The sequence below is a fragment of the Austrofundulus limnaeus genome, unplaced genomic scaffold (assembly GCF_001266775.1).
Source record: "Austrofundulus limnaeus strain Quisiro unplaced genomic scaffold, Austrofundulus_limnaeus-1.0 Scaffold104, whole genome shotgun sequence".
Classification (NCBI taxonomy): domain Eukaryota; kingdom Metazoa; phylum Chordata; class Actinopteri; order Cyprinodontiformes; family Rivulidae; genus Austrofundulus; species Austrofundulus limnaeus.
Window position 1 is genome coordinate 321353 of NW_013952506.1, and position 25103 is coordinate 346455.

At 39.0% G+C, this 25103-nt stretch overlaps 1 protein-coding gene across 5 annotated transcripts; it reads right to left on the minus strand.

The window, feature by feature from the left end:
* Nucleotides 1-1508: 1508 nt before the first annotated feature.
* Nucleotides 1509-24882, minus strand: ano5a (anoctamin 5a). 5 transcript variants are annotated; one of them, XM_014013601.1, is made up of 23 exons: nucleotides 24579-24882; nucleotides 20838-20899; nucleotides 18739-18870; nucleotides 18452-18493; nucleotides 14463-14570; nucleotides 13371-13439; nucleotides 12988-13275; nucleotides 12727-12846; nucleotides 12449-12564; nucleotides 12227-12361; nucleotides 12016-12121; nucleotides 11826-11886; nucleotides 11433-11584; nucleotides 11114-11194; nucleotides 8376-8604; nucleotides 8097-8275; nucleotides 7890-7987; nucleotides 5517-5647; nucleotides 5056-5261; nucleotides 4775-4974; nucleotides 3845-3950; nucleotides 2993-3146; nucleotides 1509-2432 (listed from the first exon to the last, which is right to left on the minus strand). In XM_014013601.1, the coding sequence occupies exons 1-23, from the start codon at nucleotides 24646-24648 to the stop codon at nucleotides 2314-2316; spliced, it is 2964 nt and encodes a 987-aa protein (XP_013869055.1). In that variant the 5' UTR covers nucleotides 24649-24882; the 3' UTR covers nucleotides 1509-2313. The 5 variants fall into 5 exon arrangements, with proteins under 5 accessions (XP_013869055.1, XP_013869053.1, XP_013869054.1 ...); XM_014013599.1 differs by having other exon boundaries at nucleotides 2981-3146; XM_014013600.1 differs by lacking the exon at nucleotides 11114-11194 and adding an exon at nucleotides 9811-9885 and having other exon boundaries at nucleotides 2981-3146; nucleotides 24579-24881.
* Between the last annotated feature and the right edge of the window lie 221 nt (nucleotides 24883-25103).

Below are 25103 nucleotides of genomic sequence, written 5' to 3' on the forward strand. Positions count from 1 at the left end.
TGTATCATAACACGACCAGAGAAAGAACATTATGCTTCCAGATGCTCATTCATGCCGGATGGAGGCGGCCAGCGCGCGCACAGGTGTAGAAATCTTTTCTTCTGGCTTCTGATCTGCGCATGCGCACTAGTTCCTGCCTAAGGGAGACGGTCACAAGTGCCGTGAATCTCGTACCTAAACTGGAGGCCTGAACAGCTGATCAGAGAGTTACTGTAGAGGGATGAGACTGCAAAAACCTAAACCCTCCCCCGAAGATGGATCTGTGAGACTGTCAGGGACAGGTGGGACAGGGACAGGTGGGACAGGGACACTCAGCACCCTAATCTGGCTGCACTGTGCAGAGGAAGATTCTCACATTCTCTTTCAGATGTTTTATTTTATTTTGCTATGAAGTAAGGCCAATGAGCAGGAGGCTGTGGGTCTATCCCTGACTGGTGGTCAGAGTAGGAGAGGGAGGGGTTTGAGGGGATAACCACCCCAAGGAAAAATGAGAATATTAAACCAAAGAAAAGGTTGCAGAAAGCATTGTGCTATTTGAGATTAGAGATTTCATAAGCAGGAGGACCATATCACAGAACAGCTAAATTTTTAGTTAAAGGGGACATATGCAAAATCCAAATTTTATTTGCCAAATTCTTTTTTTTTTTTTTTTTTTTTTTTTTGTTGGAGTCTCTACGAGTTCAGACAATTTGAATTTAGTCTCTCCCAATGCTGCATAGATATCTTTATCAGTTTGGGTCATAGTTGTCAACCCTTTCCGTTTCTATATTTTTTATGATGTTTTCTGAACTATTGTCACAGTATTTGCAATAGAACTGCCAAATAAGGTCTGGACTTACCAACTACAATTTCATCGTCTTCATTCTCCTCTGGCTCTGGGTCAGACTCTGGCTCCAACATGGACAAACCTTCCCTTGTTGACATCTTTTAATTCGTTTGTAAATAAAAGTTTCTGCACTGCTATGTAAAACCATCAATCAAGAATGGATTGCTCTGGAAGCTGGAGCGGGGCGGAGTGTGAAGCACCTTCGTTAGATTTAAAGAGACAGCCTCAAAGCGAGTTGATCTGACACACATCAGAAGAGGTATGAGGGGTTTGTAGAGTTACAATAAGGAGGAATTTAGACTAAAGCATTGCAGTTCCACTTTATATAAACCCTAACTGAATGGTTTAAAAGGATGATAGTTGCTCTTTTAAGCTTTTGTTTTTAGTGCAACTGTGAGTCAAATATTATTTAATATTGTAATAACTCAAAGTTTTAAATTCCAGTGTACAACCTTCCTGAATCTGAGTGTTATCTGTGTTTTTATGTTAATGACCACACTTGATATGCCAGGAAAAAAAAACTCTGCCAGAATATTTGGGTGAGAACCACACCCACCAGTGTGAACAAACACTGAATAGTTATGAGCATCATTTTTCTTTTCCTGGCCATCTGTTCTATGAGGAGAGCTGAAGGCTCCACAATTCATCCAAAACACATTAAACTATAGCTGCACACGGTTGATCTCTTGGTTTAATTAGATTTATTTTTGATGGCATCATAATTTTCGAGATAGGACAATTACAAAAACACAAATGAATAAAAACAATTTCACTTTGAGCAAACAATAAACAGGTTCATCTCTTTCAGCTCAAATTTTTAGATTGTATCTAAAATATAACAGCAGTGAACATTGTGAAAAAAAGAGAACTTGAAAAAATCGTAATAAAAAAACATAGGTTGAGCTAAGGCAAAGTGGAACAGTGAGATACACGGACACATAAACATGACAGTTATCACAATTAGTCAGCATCTCTACATAATATCCTTCATTAACCTTCCACACAAAAAATGAAAGTGATGTGGAAACTCCTTCATATTATTAAAAAATACAGCCAATCTTTTTTTTTATTCTAAAACATAAATAAAACATCAATCCCTACAATTCTTGTTCCATCTATCTGTAAAGTTGTCATCGCACTCTGCTGCTGTAATAAACACTGTAAAGATAGTGTCATCGCCTCAATTAGTCGTTCATCTTTTTGTGATTCTTTAAGTGCTTTGTGCAAAATCAAACAAACAAAAAATTGTGTCTTTTATTGTCTACAAAGACACGACTGAGGAAACCAGGAGAACAGGAGCTAACATAGTTCAGTTGGAGGGAGTTGGAAAACACAAGAACACCCATAAAAAAAGGAAAAACAAAAGGGGGGGGGCATTCGCCTCTCATCTCCGGGTAAACAGTCGACAGCCGCCGCTGAACAACTGGCCACGACTGTACGAAACCCGTCCCTTTCACAGTGGGAACAAGAGCACAGATTTCTCTTCACTAAACAAAAGTAGCTACTTCACATGTCAGGTTATGGTCAGATGAAACAGATGAATCGAAGCGCATGCTTTGTGACCTCAAAGCAGATAAAGAATCAACGCGCAGACTTCCTGCTGCACCTGTAAAAACATAAAGTTGAACATGAACTGAACCTCTGACAACAAGCACAGAAAGTACAAAAAAAATGTGACTTATTAAGGCATTAAGTCTTTGGTTACTCATAGTGGCACTTAAAATAAATAGTTTTATGTTACAAAAAAGAAAAAAAATGGAGTGAGCTACAGTATTTTGTTTTTTTAGACACAGTGAAGAAGATTTCCTTTTCTTTTACAGCAAAGTTTGAATATCTTCAGTTGAATGTTAGAGTAAAGAGACTGACGAGTGGTAAATATGAGAGAGACGTTTAGATTCAAGTGTCTCAAAGTGTCAGCATGCACACAGGTTTGGTCTTTCAGCCTTCCCACAGTCAGCAGATAAATGGAAGTGGTATGGCTTCTTAAAAATCACCTGTGGGTTTGTACTCGACAAATAACCCAGTCTATCTTGTGTATCAGAAAACCCAAGCGGGGGGGGGAAATCCACGTCACCGTGTCCGACTCCCTGACCTAAATGTCTGGAAGCATCTCGTGTGTGGGTAAGATCGGGTAGATCCCCGGTGTGCAGGTACACTCGTGGTTGCCTTGTTGGCTGAGTTGGATCTTCAGCTTCTCAACTTCGTAGTCGTGGAGATTCTTCTGGACCAGGTAGCGCTCTCTCTTTATTCGTGCCCGGACATCTGCGGGAACGTCGGGAATCAACCAGGCCACGAAGTATTTGACCATAAACACAACATGCTGTGGAGGAAGAAGAAAGCCACGACTGATTCATCTGTGCAGACTGCAAAACTACAATCAGTTGACCGTTTGCTACAACATCCTGGTAATGTTAAACTCAAACATGGTTATTATAAAGAAGGCATAAATTAAAAAGTGAAGAGGAAGAGATATTAGGGACTGTAACAAAACTGTCCTTATAAAAGAAACGAGATTTGAGAATTTAACCTGGTAAAAGCTGATGCCAAAATGTTCAGACAAAGCAAGAAACTGAAACAAATTTATTTCCTTTAGCTGCATTTGAGGCCACAGCACACCATGTCCTGAACACTGTGCACATGCGCCCTCTACTGGCTTTATCAAATGTTGCATTTTGTACAACGCATGTGATGGTCTATCCTTATGTCATTTGTGTGAAACAGCAGTGTTGGACATATTTCTTCTGATTCTTTCTAATTAATATTAAATTAAAACTAAAACCTAAAGTGAAAACAAAGAAATGAAGTAACAACATTAGTCAACAGAGCAGTGATGTTCAAACTTTTGACTGACACTTCTCATGAAAATCCAAGACATTTATTTATTTATTTATTTATTTATTTATTTATTTGTTTGTTTGTTTGGTCCTTTATTCACAGCTACACACAGGAAATGTGTGAAGCTGAATTCAGATGATGAGACAGATATGAAAAGACAACTTTCAGCTCTTATTTTTTTACCTCCATAATAATGATGAAAGCCAACTTAGCAGCCAAAATGTGCCAAAACTGCATCGTGTGGGAGTACTGCTTCTCGTGCCCGGGGGGGTAGCGGTAATCCCGATACCTACAGTGGAAAAACAGATAGATGAGAAGTCAGGTTTATCCAGAATCATATACAGATAGGATGGGATAAAAAAATCAGGACTGTTATTGTTGTGTAGTGGAAAGATTAAGTTAAATCCTTCTGGAAACAATATGAGGAATCTGTGAATATTTCCACACAGAAACAAACTGATCAATAACTGATCTCAGCAAACTCATTTTATTGCTTGATGTGACAATTTAACATCAGAGCAGATCAGGTGATCAGCTAAAACAACACAGTGAATTATGGTCAATTAGGTTCTGCACTAGGCTATTCTGCACACACACACACAAAGGTCTGGTTTGTATATCCCTGTGGGGAACGTGCATTGACTTCCATTTATTTTTTGGAAATTTTGTAGCCTAACCCTGACCGTTTACCCTAAAATTAACCCCACCTGACCCTAAAACTAACCTAAACTTAATTCACTCCTTGGTCCTAAACCGAACCCCTGACCCACCAATGGCATTTCCCAAATGAGGACTGGGCTTTTGTCCCCATAGAGAACAGTGTCCTCACCAGGCTGTGTATACCATGTCCCCACCAAGTAACAAAAACATGTGCATGCACACACACACACGGAGGACCTTTGAATACTACTGCTTTTAAAACTGAAACTAAGATGTCATAAAAAAGCTCCAATTGCACAGCATTTAAACTATAGTAACATCTGCTCCACCAATCCAGTTTCAATAAAGCAAATCTGTTGCCTAAATTACTTTTACAGTATAATCTGAAAGTTCTCTTCTGCAGCAGTTACCAGGACAAAGAAGAGAAGAGATGAGTCATTTCTCCTGTCTCACCTGCAGGTCGTGATGGAGTCGTTAAACCAGGATGGGTTCTCCCCGTTCTCAGGGCTGTTCTCTGGTGGGATCGCAGAGATGTTAAACACAGACAGGCTGTTGTTTATGTAGCCTTTCATGTTCATCTCCCCATCTGGCTGGTAGGCATACATGTACACTAACCGAGGGATCATATCAGAGGTGAAGGCCACAATGAACGCCTACAGGCAAAAAGATAAACATTGGGTTAGTAAAACCAACAGTGATCTGAAATTCAATTCTGGGCCAAGTTCAGCGCTCACATTTGTGACGACGGAGAACACGGCGATCCCGTTGAGGATTTCCTGCCAGGCTCCGATGCTGTGGGCCTTGGCTGCCACGGGACGTCTGAACTGAGTGGTGAGCTTCCAGGCGTCCACTCGCACTTCGATGACGTTGTTGATGAGAGCCAGGAGGGGCGCCAGGGGGAAGGACGCCACGAAGAGAGTGATGAAACCAAACTGGATCACTGGGACGCAGAGAGAGGAGAGATGCTGGATGGTGAGAGAACACAAGCAAACAGCACCACCTGCAGGACATAATCTATCAACAATCCATTTTCAGCAGATCTACGACCTACTCTTTTGGTGTAGATCAGGTCAGAACTAAACACTAAATTCCATCTAGTTTTGATAGTTTGGAATCTCAAAAAAAACTGATCAAAAAATTATAGATTTTAATTGTGTTTTTTATGAATAATCAGCTGACTGAGCCCAATTTTTACCCATTTCCAGGTACTCGTCGAAGAGGCCCAGCTGCCCAAAGCCCTGCAGATCGTGGTCCTGCTCCCAGCGGCTGTACAGACTCTCTGGGTGCTTCCGTGCCTTCCTGCTGCCCCACCAGTTCATCAGCCACCTGGAGGAAACCAGAGGGCGACTCAGGAAACTTTCACAACACTAAACACTGAGACAAACTGTAAACAAAGATCAATTTATGTATAAAACATAGCACATTCACATTTTACCTATCCTACCTGCCTATCTGTTTATTATGTTCATAGAAATACGGAAACATTTAATCTGTACTTGCTGTTTATGACACATTCCCATGTACTTGTACATGTGTATTGACAGAGTTTAATCTAATTTGATGGAACTGACAAAGAAGAAATAATGCATATTGTAAAAAATCTTGCAGATAAAAGATCAAAAGATTGTGTGGACATGGACATTATGTTTGTCAAGGAAATAATGAGTTATGTTATTGAGCCATTTGCATATCTTTTTCAACCGGTGTATTTCCAGACAACATGAAGATAGCTAAGGTAGTCCCTCTTTATAAGAATGGTGAGAAATATATGTTTAACAATTACCGACCAATATCCTTGTTACCACAGTTTTCAAAGATTCTATAGAAATTATTTGTGATTAAATTAGATAAGTTTATTGATAAATAAAACATTCTAAGTAACAGTCAGTATGGGTTTAAAACTAATGAGCCCCATGCAAGAACATGTTTGTATTCTTATCCTAAATTTCTCTTACTTTTGTTCGTACAAAGGGTTCGTACGAACATGCCACGTCAGATTCAACAAACTCTTCTATCTTCAGGAAAAGTGTGTAAATGAGCTGCGTAAATTCAACCTGTTCGTATCCAGCTCCTCGTGCACGCGAGAGGAGATTAGCATAATTACCAYCCCAAAAACACCATATAAGGCTATGTTTCCTGCCTCAGATATCAGGAAGTGTCCATTCATTCATGAAAAATGACAGCGAAAACTAAAAAGAAGAACTTTACGAGTTCAGAGATTGAAGTCCGTCTGTCAGAGATCCAGAAAAGAAAATCTGTCATTTTTAGCAGGTCAGCTGTGGAATAAAAAGAGCTGCTAAAAGTATAAACAACTGTGTTAAATCATTTTCATTTATTCAGAAGCCACAGCGCTGCGCACCATACAAATAAATGATGTAAGATCTGAACTTAGCAATATCATATGTGGAGTTCCACAGAGTTCTGTACTTGGACCAAAGTTATTTATTTTGTATGTAAATGATCTGGTTAATGTGTCATGGGTGTTTAAATGTGTTTTATTTGAAGATGACATTATTTTTTTTGTTTGGGTAATGATATACAACGGATGAGGGAAATAATGCAAACAGAATTTGTAAAAATACAAACCTGGTTTAAACTTAATAAACTGTCACTAAATTTAGATAAAACTAATTATATGATATTTAGTAAAAAAAAAAAAAAAAGAGAGAGAACTGTAGATGTTACATTCAGAATTGATGGTGTTGAGATTTGTAGAGTCAGTGAAGTGAAGTTTTTGGGTGTCATTATTGATGAAAAGCTGACATGGAAATCTCACATAAACCATTTAAAATCAAAAATAGCCAAATCCATTGCAGTATTATACAAAGTAAGGGACTTATTTAACGATAAAGCACTGTTTATATTATATAATGCAATAATTGTTCCGCACTTGATTTAATGTGTTGAAGTCTGGGGTAAACAATCACAAATCCTATTTTTATTTTACAGAAAAGAGCCGTCAGAATTACCACCAGAAAACATTACAGTCATCCATCGAATATATTATTTTCTAAATTGAAATTATTAAAATTTTACGAGTTGGTTGATTATAATATCTTGCAGATTATGTTCAAGGCTCAAAAAATTACCTTTAAACATTCAGTTATATTTTATTAAGAGAGAAAGTTTATATAATCTTAAGGGACTTGAGATGTTTATAAAACCTAAAATTTGAACAAATTTGAAGGACCGATGCACTTCAGTTCAAGGAATAAGATTGTGGAATAATCTGGAAAGTGATTATAAAAATGTTGGTTCAATGTGTTTGTTTAAGAAAATGATTAAAATAAGTTTGTTAAAGAAATATGAAACTGTATAATGTATATCAAAAGTTGTTGTTTGAAAAGGAATTGAATTTTTTAATTTTTTTATTATTCTTTGAAATTAATTTTGGAAAAAAGGGGAAGATATTATAAGATTTTGTTTCTTCTTTCTGCCTCCTTTCATTTGAAGTGAGTTTTTTCTTTATTGTATATAAAATATTTTATTTTTATATGAAATGAATAAATGACTATTAAAAAAAATTTAATCTCAATATAAAATTATAATGTAATGTTTTTGTACTCACGGCAACAGAGCTTCCTGAATGTTGCCCCACACCTGTTTTCCAGTCATCACGATCACCAGCTGGGTCGTTAGCTCGATCAGACAGCCGCCGGGGTCACACTAAAAACACACAGGCAGAGACAAACAAGACGGACACCAACATTAACTAAAATATGAGCTGAATCTGAACCACAGAAACAAATCTTGTGCTCCATCAGGCATGCAGTACCTCTTCATTCCTCAGTTTGCTCCACTTGCCAAACATATAAGCATAATCTCCAGGATAGCCGACAAACTTGCCCTTAAAAAAAGCCACGTAGAAGCACGACGAGTAGTAGTTGACAAACTGGAAAAGGAACATCTTGACCGTCAGTTTGTTCTCATACTCCACATGGGTCTTTGGGATTTCTGTAAAACAGGTCATAAAATTGATTTTACATGTATTTTCACAACGTGACATTCTCAAGAAGCGTCGCTTTCGGATCTGTTGTGAAGCTGCAGCGCTCACCCATGTCTGTGATCCAAATAGCCACTTTCTCATACATGAGGTTGAGGATCATGATGATGACAAAGTTGATGCAAGAGGCTGTGACAGAGGTGGCCAGCTGGGGTGTGATGTAAGGGCCGACCACCTCCAGTTTGTTTGTGGGACTGTCCTTCATGATGCTAGCGAAGGCTGCGTACACCGCCAAGCGGTACGCGATGACCCCAATGATGCAGGCAATGATCAATGAAATCTTCAGGACAAAAACAAAACAAACAAACAAAAACAAAACAAAACAGTGACGACACGAAAGACAACGACATGGAAAGAAACTGTGACAACACCAAATCAGCTGCAAAGGTGCAAGCAAAAAAATAAAAATAAATCTGTGCACAAAGAAAAATGGTTATTTTTTTTTCATTCAACATGCATGTGAACGAAATAAAAGAAACTGTTTGCTTACATGTAGTTTACAAACATAGGTAAACAACAAGAATGAACACTGGATCAAAACACATAAAACTATTCAGTTTAATGACTGGCTGATAGTTCAGAAACCAGTGCTGATTGGTTTTGGCTCATAAACATAACGGCTAAATTTTCACACTAAGCTGAAAAAGGGGAACACTTAGTGCAGATCTGTACATTCTGAGTGTGAGTTTATCAAAATTTCCATTTTAAAATTTCCAATCAAACCATATAAATATATAGTTATTTAAAATAAATAATTATGGTGCTGGTGAAGATTCTCAGTTATTCAGATCATGATCAATCAAAAAAAAAGTTAAAAACAAAAACAACTGGACTTTCAATTCTAAAGTTTAGAATTAAAAGTCCAGCTGTTTTTGTTTTTAACTCTTTTTTGATAGATAATTATGGTATTACTACTTTTTCTGATAAATAAGCTACCAGTGTTGTACATAAAACCTTGATATAAAAAGAATCCTGGGAAGCCTATTGGTAAAAGGGAGTATGGTAAATATAACAAGACTTTGTTGTTCACAGATGTGCCTGCTTGAAAACAGATTTTTTTTTTACTTAATTTAACAAAACATATTTTTAATAAATTGTAACTGTATAATTTAATGCAACAAAGTTTAGAAAGTAAAATATAATACTCGTTCTTCTGCATTTTGCAGTGTTTCCCCTGCCATTATTGGGTGATTTCTCCATAGTCCTGTAGAGGCAGGCCAAGTTTGTTTTCTTTAAGATCCTTCAGTCTAGCTCCATTTTCAACAATGCCAACATTTTTCCACACTGTTTATATTTAGACTAGTTAACAAGAATTACAATTAATTTATTAAAGTATTATAATGATTTTTTTAACTATCTGTATCTACGTTCAGTTTCACAAGCCCTGCTTGACTTGATGAGAAAGATTACTGAGAATGAGTGGATAAGAAGACGGTAGATGGAAGCACTTTAAACAGACTGAGTGTACCAAAGATACAATGCTCACCCACAACAGGACGGTGGCTCCAGACAGACATGAGCGTGCACACTTGCTTGTTATGGGTAAGTAAGGCTCCATTTCCTAAATCAGAAGCAAGCAAAGCATCGACAGAACGGTCAGCCATCCTTGGTTATATCCTGAAAAGAGAACTCTAGAAGGCCAAGTTTCTTTAATTACTCTGAAGCCTCACATGTGAGGCAGAAACATTTTGCCCAAATGGAACTCTCTGGTGCATTTGATTTTTATTTGTGGACAGTTTAAAGTGCCTGTGACATGCATATTCTTCAAATACAACAAGTCAAAGAAAACATCTTTATATTTAAGAAAGTTGTAATAATAACCACGATTTAACCCATTTTGTCCCATAACTGCCATATTTTCTTTTGAACTTGGCTCAGCCAAAGTGAAACAGGAAGTGACATCAAAGGGGAACTCTTTTAACAAAGAAAACTCTCTGGTCTTTTTTGGACGGGTTCTTCTCTAACGGGGAAACAAAGCAGCCACTGTTCAAAAGAATGTCCCAACACAGACGAGCTACATCTAATGGCCAGAACTCTGCAGTTTTCACTCATTTACAGGCCAGCGGTCACTCTTTCAGAGATGAGGATGTTCTCATTCTTGATAGAGAGGAACGTTGGTTTGAGAGAGGAGTAAAAGAAGCCATTTTTGTGAAGAAAGACCGTCCATCATTAAACAGAGGTGGAGGCCTCCGTTTTCAGTTGTCCCCCTCCTACAGTGCTGCTATTGCCAGTATCACTCCACCCCCTGTTAACAATAGGTGTTAATTAGGTGTCAACGATAGCCRTGTGATGTGAGTATCAGTCACATGGARGCAGTGCTYAAAAGCCTGAATTTTGCCTGAAACTCTCAGACTGAAGAAGTCTCTTGGATAAGAGACGAAACGTTTCATTAGAGAAGAACCCGTCCAGAGGACCTATACAATTTTTTTCTTTTTGATTTTTTACCTGGATTACTGAGATGCATCAGGACTCTCTGGTCTTTGTTTAATGAAACAATACTATTTGAACTCTGACTCTTTCTGATAGTGACTCAAAAAAAATCTTAAGAAATATCAGATCGTTCTCTACAGTCTGGGTTGTTGGCTCTTGTTATTACAAAAATTTGACGTCACAGGTACTTTAAGCTTTGGCAAGAAAATTTGGATCAGCAACCAGATGAACATTAAACCTGTTAAAAGGAAACTCGTGCCTCTGAGTCTTTCCAGAAATGTCTGTTATCGGTCAAAACTACACCGCAACAAAACCTCCACCTCACCAAACTGTCAGTCCATGCTGAGCATCACACTTACCCAGAACATCACTGTGACCCAGCACAGACATAATTTCCCCGCTATATCTGTTACAGTTCTGTCAAGTACCCACTCTGGTTCCTACAGATGAGTGGGACGTGGTGACGCGGAGTTGCAACAATCGGTTTCTGTTTATTTTACAAGCATGGTATTGTTTTTACTTCAGTTCTATCAGATAAACCGTTAATAATCTTTAAAAAAAAACTCCAATTAAACCTGCTTCACACAGATAATTGATAATGTAATCAAGTTCTTGTGAGAATTAAGCTGACTAAAGTATCTCACAGTAAATTAGCATATTTCATGAGTGCACAGGCACCTTAGTGATGGGGTTCAGCTTGCGGTCGTTACATTTGGTTTCATACTCTGGTCGAAGCTGCAGCTGCTGTTGTTCCTCCTCAAAGTCAAACAGGTCCCACTCGTACTCGAGGCGGGCCTGTCGTCTCTTCCAGAACTCCAGAAACAGTGTCACTGCAGGCACATTCAACCCGTAACTGTTAACATAAACCAGCTGTACAGAACAGGTATGAAGAAAATGTCTTTAAATGTTATTGGGTTTCTCATTTGTTACTTTTCAAGTCTCTGAAATTGGATGGTTTAATCACATTCCTTTAAGAAGCAAATAACAATTCATTTAAGTGCCAATTCAATCCACTAGGTGGTGCACTGTGTTTAATAACAAAAAACATCCAGAGCAGATATGTTTACTCACCCCAAATTCCCATGAAAATGGCAAAAAACACAGTTGCTACGTTGTCAAATAAATGTGATTGCTGAAAGACAAACATGTTTGAGAGGTGAGTGTACAAAAAACTTGATTTGTTAATTTATATCTGCAAGTATTCTTTAAATGTCATGTTTTGTGGGATGAACATGAGTCACAATGAGCACACATTACTCACCCACGAAGAGTTGCACGTCGTGTTGAGTTTCCAGAAGCCACATTTCTTGTCACAGAGTGGACACATGACAATATTCCCTCCAATCTGCTCGCTACATATTTCTTTACTGTAGAAAACAAAAAGGAACGTCAGTAATTCTACAACAAAAATAATCCAAAATAAAGTGTATGAAAATGGCAAGAAACTGGGCTTTTATCTTGTGCAAACTGACCTCCACTCATTGTTGTCATAGGTGAGGAATCCGTAAATGAAACAAAGTGTTCCTACGACGGCAGCGAACAGAAGCATCTCAGTGTAGAAACCAAGCCAAGCAAAATAAATGCCAATCTTCTCCCCATAATACTTTCTGTTGAAGACAGAAAAATTATGCCTTTATTCTCCAGCCTTACTGGTATGCTTCTACTGACGGCAGCTCTGGGGTCTGTGGTTTTACCTAACAAGGTCGAGAGGCTGCTCCTTGAAAAAGCAGAGGAACCGAGCCCAGTGTTTGTACAGAGTGTATCGTTCACTTTCACAGTTCGCATCTTTTGATTTTGTCCAGTATCTCGACTGAAGGCACACAGGAAATTCAATTTATTATCACATTTACTGTATCTATGCTTTCTATTCAACAATAAACAGCTTTCAGCAGGATGGTAAAAAAATAAACTACTGGAAGCTCAAAGACTTCTTAAATTCAGACAAAAAAACAGGTTGAATAAAAAAGCTCACATCGTGAAGAGGAAAGGCAGATGTGTAGGTGCCATTATTCAGCAGCCTCTTGATTCCCTTCTTGTCCGCATCTCCACATTCCTCCCTGATGTACGAGCAGCGGGACAGGATATAGTAGACCTGGTCAGACAGTTACAACAGTTTCCATTAATGAACACAAACATCTTCCATAAATGAGACTTCTTTAAAAGGTTAGTGTCCTGACAACGTTGCTGATTTTGAATTCTGAAGGTCACAAACAAGATAAAGGTAGATGCTTACTATCCTGTTGCGAGTGGAGGGAGGGAAGAACGTGTCTTTGTCCTCAATAAGGAAGAAGTCGGACTTCTCCTTGTTGAAGGGAGCCGTGAAATAATCTGGCTCCGGATGCATGATGTCCTTAGGCAGACGAAAAGGCGTGGACAGCCAGTTCATGGGGATCTCTCTGCTGTTGTCTTGTGTGTCGGCGACCTTGAATGGAACCTTGATCTTCAGCACGTTTGCATACGTGGCCAACACTTCCCACGACGCGTGGATCTTTACAAAGTAGGTCTTTCCATCCTCTGACTCCTGGTGATGAACAGAATGCACAGGTGGCATTAAAAGCTAGATTTGAGTTTGTATTTTTAGTCAAACATATCCGTAATATTATAGGGCCCTCTTACTGATTTATCTTCTGTTTCCAGCTCCAGCCCAACTTTTACCAAGTTGGATTCATACACCCTCCTCTTCTCCTTCAGAAGAAAAACAATTAAACCAAAAATAAGACAAAACGTAGAAACAGTGAGAGGAATATTTGAATGGTATGAGAAGTACAGATATAACCACATGCTGGTAAGAAAATTATACGAATAAAATTAAAAACTTACATTTGGTATCTTATTTTGCAAATAAAAAAGTCTAGAATCTATGTAAAATTAATACAGGGATGTTAACAAACAATGAGTGTTTTTATGATCAGTTATATTGTGGAGTGTGGTTAAATCCAAGTCTCATTCAGTAGATGTATTTGTAACACTCACAGCAGTAGAAACAGGTTGTGATAATCAGTTGTGATAACACAGTGGCATTATAAAAGCTACCATATGGTGCTTTGTTTTCACATTTTCAAAACAATACAATAGAAAACCCCTTTTTTGTGTCTCTGCAGGGAAAAAGAGCTCAAATGAAGATTTAAAACCTTCTTATTAGAGCTCACATTTAGTGCCATGTTTTGGAATTTTAGACTAATAACAGGAAGCGGCCTTCAACTCCCCTTTCCTCCCAGAATGATCCACTTCCTGCCTGGACCAGAGGTTTTTCTGCTGACTCACTGGTTGAAAATGAGGGCAAAGTGTGAGTCGTTCTTAGGGTCTTGGAATGCTGACACTTTGGTGTGAAGGCTAACAGCTCAATATGAAACAGAGGCTGTTGCCCATCTGACAAAATACCTGCACATATTTATTATATATGTTTCTAAAGAAAATCTTAAATCTTAAATAGTTCAGCTGAATTTATCAGTACTGTAGAATTTGATTCATGATGTGGTAAAACAACTGAGGATTCCCTGCATGAAGCAACTCTTAAATTAGAAACTCCAGACAAGGAAATAACAGTTTTTCTTTTGTGTGACCAGTCAATTTTTCAAGATAATCCAATCAGTCATGATGAATAGTCCTGTTATGTGTGTTGCTGGAAATAAAACTTTAGTTAAAAAAAACATGTAGTCAGTAAAATAAAAATCGTGTAACTTGCAGTAAAAACGCTTAGTTTCTTACCTGTTTTCTCTCATCGTCTTTATCATCGACATACGACAGGACAAAATCGATTCTGCGCACGCCATCTCTGAAGAACACAGAGTCTTTACTCTGTTGTTGTTTGTCAATCTAAAAGGAGATAAGACAGAAAGGCCAACACGTCAGCACACACTCACACAAAGGTGCCGTTTTAGCATGTCTTTAGATGCACTCACAACATAAGAACAGAGTTAAACTGGGCAGTGTTGAACACCTCCACATCACATCACACTTCATTACTCATCTTCATCTAAGATACTGATTACATTTTCACTTCACACACAAGTGGCATGCTTACAAAGCTTGCTCAAGCTCCCTTAAAATGATTTAGAAATAAAGACAGAAATGGTTTTAAATAAATCTGCCTATTCCTCAAGATGAAACAAAGAAAATCAGTAAAAGTCATCAGTCATTATTCACAAGCCTAAAGTTTCACTGGACTTCACACTATGACTTTTTTTGTCAATTCTTGCTTTCATTTCGACTAAGACCATGAATGTTTTGTTAGCAGAAATTCCAATCAGCTATGACCTGAAGAGGCTACTGGACTGACAACAACGTGCCCTGCATAAGAATGCAGTAAAGGAGGACTCGGCTTCTGTCTGTGCTGCTTCAGCTGTTCACAAAGCTAAAAATAGCTGCACCTTCATACATTTAACTGCAGCTGGTCCCAACACACACACACAAAGAAAACCAGCCACACAACTAAAACCAGCACATCTCGCTCAGTCGTCCTGCTGACAGAGTCAGCTCCGGCCATCAGCCCGGTGCTGTGCAGAAAGGAAGTGCACTTTACCTCCATAGCTCGTTTTATACTTGTGATGCATTAGCAGCAGCTAAACTAACTCTGTAAGCTGCACAGCCTGTCTCACTCTTACCCCATTGATCTTCATTCGAAGCAGCTCACTGGACTTCCCACAACACCTCCCTTGCTCAGTCATTCTACTCTTTACTGAAGAGGAGGGTTAGAGAAGCAGCATCCTGGCAAATGACATCAGGACAGGAGTAGCATGGCTGCAGCCAGCTAGCTAATCTAATAAGGGCACAGCATCAACAAAGGGAGGGAGGTAAAGCTGGTACAACATGCTGTGTCACGGTTCACATACTGAACAAATCTGCTACCCAGTCTGGCCTGATTTCTATGAATTCATTATTCAGTTCCGGTTCTGTACTGGTGTCCTAGACACAGAACCAATATAGTTCTGTTCCATACACAGGGTCCACTCATATCATATGGGGACTTTATTGTTCAGGTCTTGGTTATGAGCGTCAGAAAAACAAATGCAAATTTGTTTTAATTATATACAGATGTAATTGGACAAGGACAGCAAAATGAAAGGCAAATATACCCATCATTATATAACATCAAATGAAGACACTCTGCCAGACACATACACACACACACATTAGGGGAAAAACTATGGTCTGACAAACCACAATGAGTAAACACGTGGGCGTTGCATTTGTTCGTTGGAAATGTTAACATGTTGGTGGAATAGACTTGAAACCGCTCAGAGGTCTTTTTGTTAAAATGCTTCTGCTACAATATGAATCCCATCTGTTTTGTCATGAGACTTATGAACTGCAATTTCTGTAGGGCATTTTTTAAATCACATCATCCTATCAAATGCTTATGTTTTTGCCCATGTCTGTGTGTAAACATAGCTGTTTTTCCTGCTGTGTTAGTAAAATAACCAGCGAAAGCCCTGGACAGAATTTCATAAAACTCACAAATGTGTTCAAGACAGCTATATCACAGCTGACCTTTAACACAATCAATTTTACAATTATTGAACTAAAACTTGATGTAGTAATGGCTGAGGATCTTTCTCAGCTGATTTCACAATTTCTGTTCCTAAAACTTTGCCAAAAAGTATTGGAGTCAACTGTCTGTCTGTTGGCTAAATATGTCGCAATTTTTAAAAATACTTATTGGGTGTACAGCTACAACTGGCAGAGTTATACTCTTGAATGTTTGGTTTTGTCGTAGAATTATGCCTGGAGCAGAGAAAAAAAACAAACCGATGCTTTATGTTCTATGATCAAGCTGTCTCTGTTCTAGCAGGTACTGAACATTCACTTAATGTTACAATAATCTAAGAGTAAATTATAGAAAATAGTGATATATGATAAAAGATAGACACTGAAAAATATTTGTAATGCTGCACAATTAAACAGCTTTAAGAAACAACAAGCACACCTTCAGTTTTAAAGCTACAGTTTAATCGACACTCCTGGTTTCTGGCGTTACACCAGCTCAAAGCTGAAAACGTGCACAGGACCTCGCAACATTTATTCAGTTCTCTAATCCCAAACTACGCACAGATTTTAACCACTGGTCTGCATGACCACCCAGACCACATTTGGACCATGCTATCCCTGGCAGGGTGGGTGCTTTCTTTAACTTCGACACAGCTGCAGAAACTCTCTAATTTGCCAAAATTACAGATCAGCTGTATGGAATCGGTGCATCTGCCCGTCCATCTGCACGTTCAGTGAAACTGCGACTCATTTCTGTACATGTATTAACCACCAAACCACCGGGTGTTTCAACAAGGACAGGCCCTTTAAAATAATTAAGGAGGATAGCTTTAAAAGCAAGGTGTATCTTGAGCTGGCTTCTAATTTCAGGGAGGGGGGAAATAATTAGAAGTCAGCTTTGTGCTTCAAGTTTCACCTTCATTAACTTAACATCACACACATGTAGCTCTAATGTCACTACAGCATACTTCAAAGTTTCTTTTTTTCTCAAAGTAAGATTTGGTTGTTATCACTGCATACAAAGTCATCCTCAAATGTGATCTAAACCAGAGGTTCTCAAACTGGGGTCCCTGGACCCACAGGAGTCCGCGAGAGGTATCTTGGGGGTCCTCAAAATTTTTTACTAAAATATTAATTTGGTTTTTATTTTTAAAAATGCATGGAGAACAATAAACTAATAAAACAAACATAATAAACTCAATAAAATATATATTTCCATTACATTTAGGGGTTGAAATGACAACAAATCATCTTTTAAAACAGCATAGGTTTTATGAGGAGGTCCCTGGATTTCTTTTTTCGCTCTTGTAAGGGGTCCACAGACCCAAATGGCTTGAGAACCCCTGAGCTAAACTGTAGATTCAGTAGCTTTTTCAGCCCAAATCTGTAAATTTGCATGAAAACGGCAATGTCAGAATCTGGCATACACACAGATTTTGCAGCTGAAAAATTATAGGCATCAATGAACCAAAACCTGTACCCATTAACTATATAGAAATTTAAAAAATAAGATAGAATACAAAGTATTTGCAGAAGTCCCTGTCTAAAATGTCTTGAAAGAATTACACACTTGTGATTAGGGAGAACTATCAGAGAAGCTTCCAAGCTTTGTTAAAAATTGAGGCTTTTCATTAAAATGGGCACTCTGCTCTAACAAAACCACATACAGGAGGATTAATTAAAGCCTAGAGTGCACGTGTTTAGCTACAGAGCATTGCCATTCTGTCATGAGAACAGGGCGGCGCCTTGATTACACTATATGCACTGTACTTAGAATATAAATAGACTTAAATGCACACGCACAAACGTGTGTGTGACTCTGCATGTTTATGTAAAGGTGTTAGCCTTCTAATTATCCTGTAACACCAGCAGGCCGTCGCTCTCTCCTCACTGAAGCAAACAATCATCACAGGTGAGGAAAAATTTAAAAAGCAATTCAAAAGGCGTTTTCCACTTTCAGTGAACTCTCAGGACACATCTGAGCACACTTTCATTGCTCTTTGGAAAAACAAAAAACAAAACATGCTTTCTACAAGCCAGCATCAACTCTCTGGCAAGAAATATGAATTGATTTCTCTAATGTCCGAGCTTCATTCTCTGAATAACTAATGCCAATAGAGAAACTCGACACTGAGAGGATAAAAGCCTGGCAGGCAAACAGATAAGCTGAAAGCTGCATGACAACACAAGCCTGTTTTACCATGCCATACCCTGGAACGGTACTTCAGGAATAGCGACCGTTTTCTCGAAAGCTGTGGAGGAATCGAGTGGACAGTGAGACAGGGACGGACACCAGGAGATTTGTTCAAAACATGCCATTAAAACTATAGCAACACTCCAGATGTGAATGAATGAGTCAGTAGGTCACATTAAAAACACTTTGTAAGAAACAAGATAGGACAGACATGGTTCTAGAGACTGCATCTCTAATTTTACATGAGAGAAACCCCCACACTCACACAACAGCATGCATCTGCAGCTCTGACTGCTGTCTTACCCCAAACAGAGCACTGATCTGCTCTGAGGGTTGAGATCTGTACTGAATACAGTCGCTCAGGTCGGAGGAGTCCAGGCAGACCAGGCTGGTGTTGAGAGACTCACAGGTCTCCACACACACATCAGGTGGAGACTTTTGTGTGAAATGGAGGAAAATGCATGCCAATTAGAGCCGTGTCTAGCAGAGCCACTGCTGCTAACAAAACAAGCATCGTTAGAAGATGCTCCTTCAAATACAAATCGTAGCCCGTCTGTTTTCATGGAAAGAGAACAGAGAAAATCTAAAGAAAGTTTCCTGCTTTAGTAAACAAAGTTCAGCAGCCATGGAGGAAGATACAGGGCCAAATGTCCTGATGCATCTCAGTAATCCAGGTAGAAAAAAACAAAAAGAAAAAATAAGTAGTTCCTCTGGATGGGTTCTTCTTTGGTGAAACGTTTCGTCTCTCCTCCAAGAGACTTCTTCAGTCTGATGAGTTTCAGGTGAACTCAGTCTTAAAAGCACTGCCTCCACATGGTGGACAAACAGGTTAGTCACATGCAAAAGAGGGCCATCACCTAACAATAGGCTTGATTAGTTCTATTGTTCACAGAGGGTCATGTGCCCCATCACCTGACTTATTGGTTTGGATGCTTCTGCTGTGGTTCTTAGGTGTCGTGTCATGTGTATGTAGTGAGTGCAGGCGGGGCTCAACGTCCCCTTGTTTTTCTCTCTCTCTCCCTCTTTGTGTTGAGTATCCTTGGGGCCCTGATTCACACCTTTTGCTCACAGGGGGCTGAGTCATACTTGCAATAACAGCGTTGTAGGAGGAGGACAACTGGACACGRAGGCCTCCACCTCTGTTTGATGGTGGACAGACGAGTTACTTCGTCGGGTCAGGACTCTGCAGTTTACACTCATTTACAGGCCAGCGGTCACTCTTTCAGGGATGAAGATGTTCTCATCCTTGATAGAGAGGAACGTTGGTTTGAGAGAGGAGTAAAGGAAGCCATCTTTGTGAAAAAAAAACCCATCCACTATTAAACAGAGGTGGAGGCCTGCGTGTCCAGTTGTCCTCCTCCTACAGTACGGTTATTGCAAATATGACTCAGCCCCCTGTGAGCAAAAGGTGTAAATCAGGACCCCAGCTATAACCAACACAAAGAGGGAAAGAGAGACAAAAACAAGGGGATGTTGAACCTCACCTGCACTCACTACATACACATAACAAAACACCAAATAACCACAGCTGAAGCATCCAAACCAATAAGTCAGGTGATGGGGCACATGACCCTCTATGAACAATAGAGCTAATCAAGCCTATTGTTAGTCGATGGCCCTCTTTTGCATGTGACTAACCTGTTTGTCCACCATGTGGAGGCAGTGCTTTTAAGGCTGAGTTCACCGGAAACTCAGACTGAAGAAGTCTCTTGGAGGACAGACGAAACTTTTCACTAAAGAAGAACCCATCCAGAGGACCTACTTATTTTTTCTTTTTGATACAGGGCCAAAATTAACAGCTTTTGTGCACTCAGTGGTGGCTGTTGCGTCCTGGTAGCTTGTAGCCATCCTCGTAGTATTATGACTTTATTTTCGTAATTTAAAAAAAAATCTTATTTGGCCCTAATACTCCATTGTATTCTTGATTAAGTTTTTTTTAATGTATGCATCTAATCCAGTGGGTGACCAGCCTAGCCTAGCCTCTTCACTGCTAACACATATGAGTAGTCTCCTTCGGTTTCTCGGTTACCTGTGCAGGCCTATCAATAAACAGATTAGTAGCTGTTTTTGGAGAAGTTTTAGCCTCCTGCTACAAGGATGCAGCTACGGCTGGTTGTGCAACACTCCTTATTTTGGCCTAATACCGCGCCGTAGAATGAAGGATGGAGGTGTGGACAAAGTACTGTCAAACTCAAACTTCTTCAAAAGGATGAATTTTATTTCAGATATTTAAACACTTTGTATAACTCCAATTAAAATGTATGTACCCTACAGACTACAGTGTCAAGAATATATCAGTATTATAAGTTATGAAAATTGTTACATAATGCAAAAATGAGCTGCTTTGTGGAAACGTCATGATAACGATGATTGAGTGCAGTTTTGTGGTGAGTGGTGCTTACCACAGACGGTCCCTGGGATCCTGTTCTTGATGAGGCACGTTGGTCATAACCATTCATATCATCTGCAAGACATTAAGATAAAAAAACACAACAAGTTAGGGTCTAAGCTGCGGACAGAATGATTTAACGACCCACATTTTAAAAAAATGCCACCAAACAGGCAATTTGGTGGCAGTAAGGTTTCAGGCAAACGAGCAGCTGCTCGAGTCAAACAGCGACGAGCCGGCAGCCAGTGTTGTGGTCTATATTTGTACAGCATGTTGTGGCAGCGGTCGCTAGTGCATACCGGCTGACTTAACCAGACCCTTCTGACAGAAAATAGACAGTCATGTTGCTGCAGTTCAACCACTACAAGAGTGACTCCAGGAAACAAGAATGAAAAACCGGGTAAACCTCCTAAATGTGATTAAATATAGAAGCAACTTTTGTAACAGACTTACAATAAAGTTTTAGTTTCACTGTCCGTTTATGGCCTTTGAAATGCCAATCTAAATTTCCAGGGTAGGACATTAAAAACAAGATTTCCATAAACAAATGGAGATGCAGACTGAAGAACAAACATGGCCGGTACCGATGTCGCTGAACAAAAATAAAAGGTTTCAGCCTTGACGTCTGTGTTTTGAAATGAAACTTAAAACAGTCCTAACTGATAGTTTCTGGGGTTATATTTAGTCTGAGCTCACACAAAACATGCATGCCCAGAGCCGAAATGAGCAAACCATTTGACTTGGTGGGTTAAAAGGAAAAGAATGATGATTGCTTTTTTTCACTGAAACATTTCATTAAAAACACAGCACTGCCTGTGATGCAGCTTTCATTTTGTTGTTTGAGCTAACTGTTAAAATTGAACCTCATGTTTCACTGTGTGCTTTTTAACAGAAATATTTAAAGTTATAGCAAATAGAAGGTGTTTGGGGGGCACTGAACTTGTATGGTACGACAGTAAAATATATGTTCATGAAGAGCTAAGTGAAGTTAAACTGGTCATCAGATGAAGTATGGGAGGTTTTGAAAGGACTTCTGTAAACCTTTTAATTTGCTGTAACCAGCGGTGGATTTAGACAATAAACTGTATATACTGTATTATAGACCAAGTGTCCCAACTTACTGTTGTTGTTGCTGAAAGTTGAAGCCAGCAGGATCCAGTTGATGGGAGTTACCATGTAATACTGTATTTTTGGGCTTTAAATACTAGCTACTTTCCCGCACACAATCATGCTGTTCCAAGACCTTTCTTTTTTAAGCATGAGATAATTAATTTTTGAAACATGGTAAATGTGTATCAACAATAAACACTTTAAAAAAAGAACTGCTGTGTATTTTTACTTTTTTACCAGGGACAATGTTTAATTTGTTTACATGAAAGAGGCGGGACTTAAAACTTGTGCCAAATCAGTCTGCAGGGAAGCTGGTCTGGTTCCATTCCAGCAGATCAGGGTATAAACGTAGCATCCTTGCATCTGTTGCTTCTTATGATCACACATAATTAAAGCAAAGGATTTCCCAGTTCAAAAGGAGTTTGTGATGACACAGACAAAACATCTTAGTGTCTTTGATGTCCTGATCTATTCCCATGTACAACCACAAGGACAAGTAACTAATCTTAGTTACCAACAAGCAGACTTCCAACAATCATAATTACACAATGTACTTTACTTCAAATACAAGTTAAAAACAAATGTTTTCATGTTAAACGTTTACAATATTTTTTCACAACTTCTTGTGTTTTTTTTATTTTAAAAGACAAAATCATATCTTTGACTTGATGAACTTAATCTGACTTTGAAACAGCTGAGCATATTTGGTCACAGTTGGGTGCTTTATTGGATGCAATACAAGCCAACTAGTTATGCCAAGAGTTTTCCGCACTAAGCAGGCTCCACAGAGAAAGCTTTGTTCAAGAGTGAGCAGCTGATCATTGCGGGTATATTCTGTCTCTTTTTTTAAGAGAATCACTGTGAAGTGAATTACTAATAAACACAAGCAATTTAATGATTCAAATGCAGTCATTTTAAAACCCAGCTAAGCAGAATCTGAAAACAGTGCAAACCAAAACATCTGATTTGTTGAGGTACAGTATAATCGACCAAGCTAGCTGCAGTTCCTTATGTTTTCTACAGATTTACAGAAACTAAAACCCATAGATGTAATGTTTTACAACTCCAAAAAATAGATTTTAAAGGTTTTGCTTTCTTTTTGGTGGATTGGTCTGATTTCCTAAAGCGGGAAGCTTGTGGTCACTGGTTGTGAGTTGCAAGTTCCTGACACACCAACTGAGCCTGTGACACAATGCTGGAGTTGTTTAAAACAAGTGTGATCACTAATGTAAACACAAGAAATAACCCATCTTTTTCTACAAATAAGAAGATGATCTGAGTTTAAAGTATACTTCCGTTTGTCTAAAAGGAAACTTATGTTAAAATAAATTACCATTTTATCTATTGTTGTGGTGGTGGGGTGGTTATGTGGTGGTGCTTTAAAGTGGAAAATATGACCTCTATTGTTATCTTGAAACTCCTAAATCCTTGAAACGTAAGAACACTTCCTAACCTTGCAGAAATCACTCAGACTTTCAAGTCTCTTCCATACCACAACACTGTATAAAGCTCTTGCTGTAGCAGATGAAACTCTACACTTTATACCCCGATTCATACGGCTTTCAGTTGTTACAGACTGGAGCATCCGGGAGTGATTCAGCACCACACATTTCTTAGCCATAAATGGCCCGAGCACAACCATCTGTGTGAATGTTTGCTTGAAATCCCCGCTCAGCTAGGAGCAGAGAGGGATTTGGGGTTTGTTGCGGTGGATAAAGTGACTGTCTGTAGGTGACAGAGTGTTTCCAGCAGGCAGGCCAGCTGCTGAAAGCCTGGCTGCCTGTAAATCACTGCTTCTGCTGCCTCCATGGAGAGGAAGGGAAACTATGAGCTGGTTAGGGCATTCACGATGACATAAACAGGCTGGGTGTGTTTTTTTTTTTTAAGTTACTAATGGTGTTAATATTCAGATGATGCAGCCGAGTAAATACTGCATTAATTCCAACATGTCATTATATCTATTTTGGGCTGAATGAAGTAATCATTGAAGCATTTCCTTTAATTTTCTCTCTTTTTTTAGTTTATGTTTTAGCAATACATGTAGCATTTGATAAGTAACAAAGAAACAAAATAAATACTTTTTGTTTGTTTTAAAATGGTAGCAATATTTTTGGATGATTGTAAATCAATAAATGACAAAATACGAAACCTAAATCAAGATTTTGGCATTGATTCTGTTGATTTTGTTTGTCTAATTTGCCTGTATTATAACCAGTCATGAAGATTTTAATGTTTAAGTACTTTTAGCAACAGGAAAGTCTATAAATTGTCATTTTCAAACATAACCATCATAATGTGAATGTTCACTATTTAATTACAGTGGAAAAAACTTCTAAAGCTTGTCGCTGAAATTATGATTTTGTCTTCATGTAACTTCGTTTCATATAAAAGGGTGGTACATTTAACACATTATAGCACAGATAGTCCTTTGCACAGCACGACATAACTTAAAAGTGCTTTTTTGCCAGATTGACACATTTTTATCTTGAAATGTTTGTGTTGCAGTTGACAGTAAATAAACTTCTGAGGGTTGAAGCAGAACTTACATGAGGGAATATTCAAGCTTTGGCACAGTTTATTTTAAATGCCATGTTGCTCAATGGAAAAAGACAACTGCTGCTGGTGCTTTCTGTCTGCTACTCACCGCTGAAAGAGTCCGTCGGGCTCATCTCAATCAAACTGTCCCCTCCCGCTTTCCCCGTTATTCGGTGCATTTTAGGACCGTCGTGTGGCCAAACAGTGGCCGCTTGCCTCCGTCGACACCTACGGAAGTATCCTGTGCCGGGTTAAATGCTGTTTCGTACTCCCACAGTCAGTAAGTTCAACTCCAAACCGCCTCTGCTTCGCCCTCGTCCCTCCCAGGCAGCAGCCAGCCAAGCAGCTGAGTCGACAAGCTGTCCTGTTTACTGACCGCTCACTGCTGCCTCTCCTCGGCCCTCAGTGCACAGAGAGGTGGAGGTATGAGGGGAGGGTCCACACCACAAGCCAATAGCCTGACACTTCACTGGGGCAGAAAAAACACATGCAAACAACCCCGGAAAACAATACAAGAAGATTGACCTAAAAATCCAATGAGATACATTTAAAAATCTGACTCATCATCATCATCATCATCATCATCATCATCATCATCATCGTCATCATCATCATCATCATCATCAATCATCAA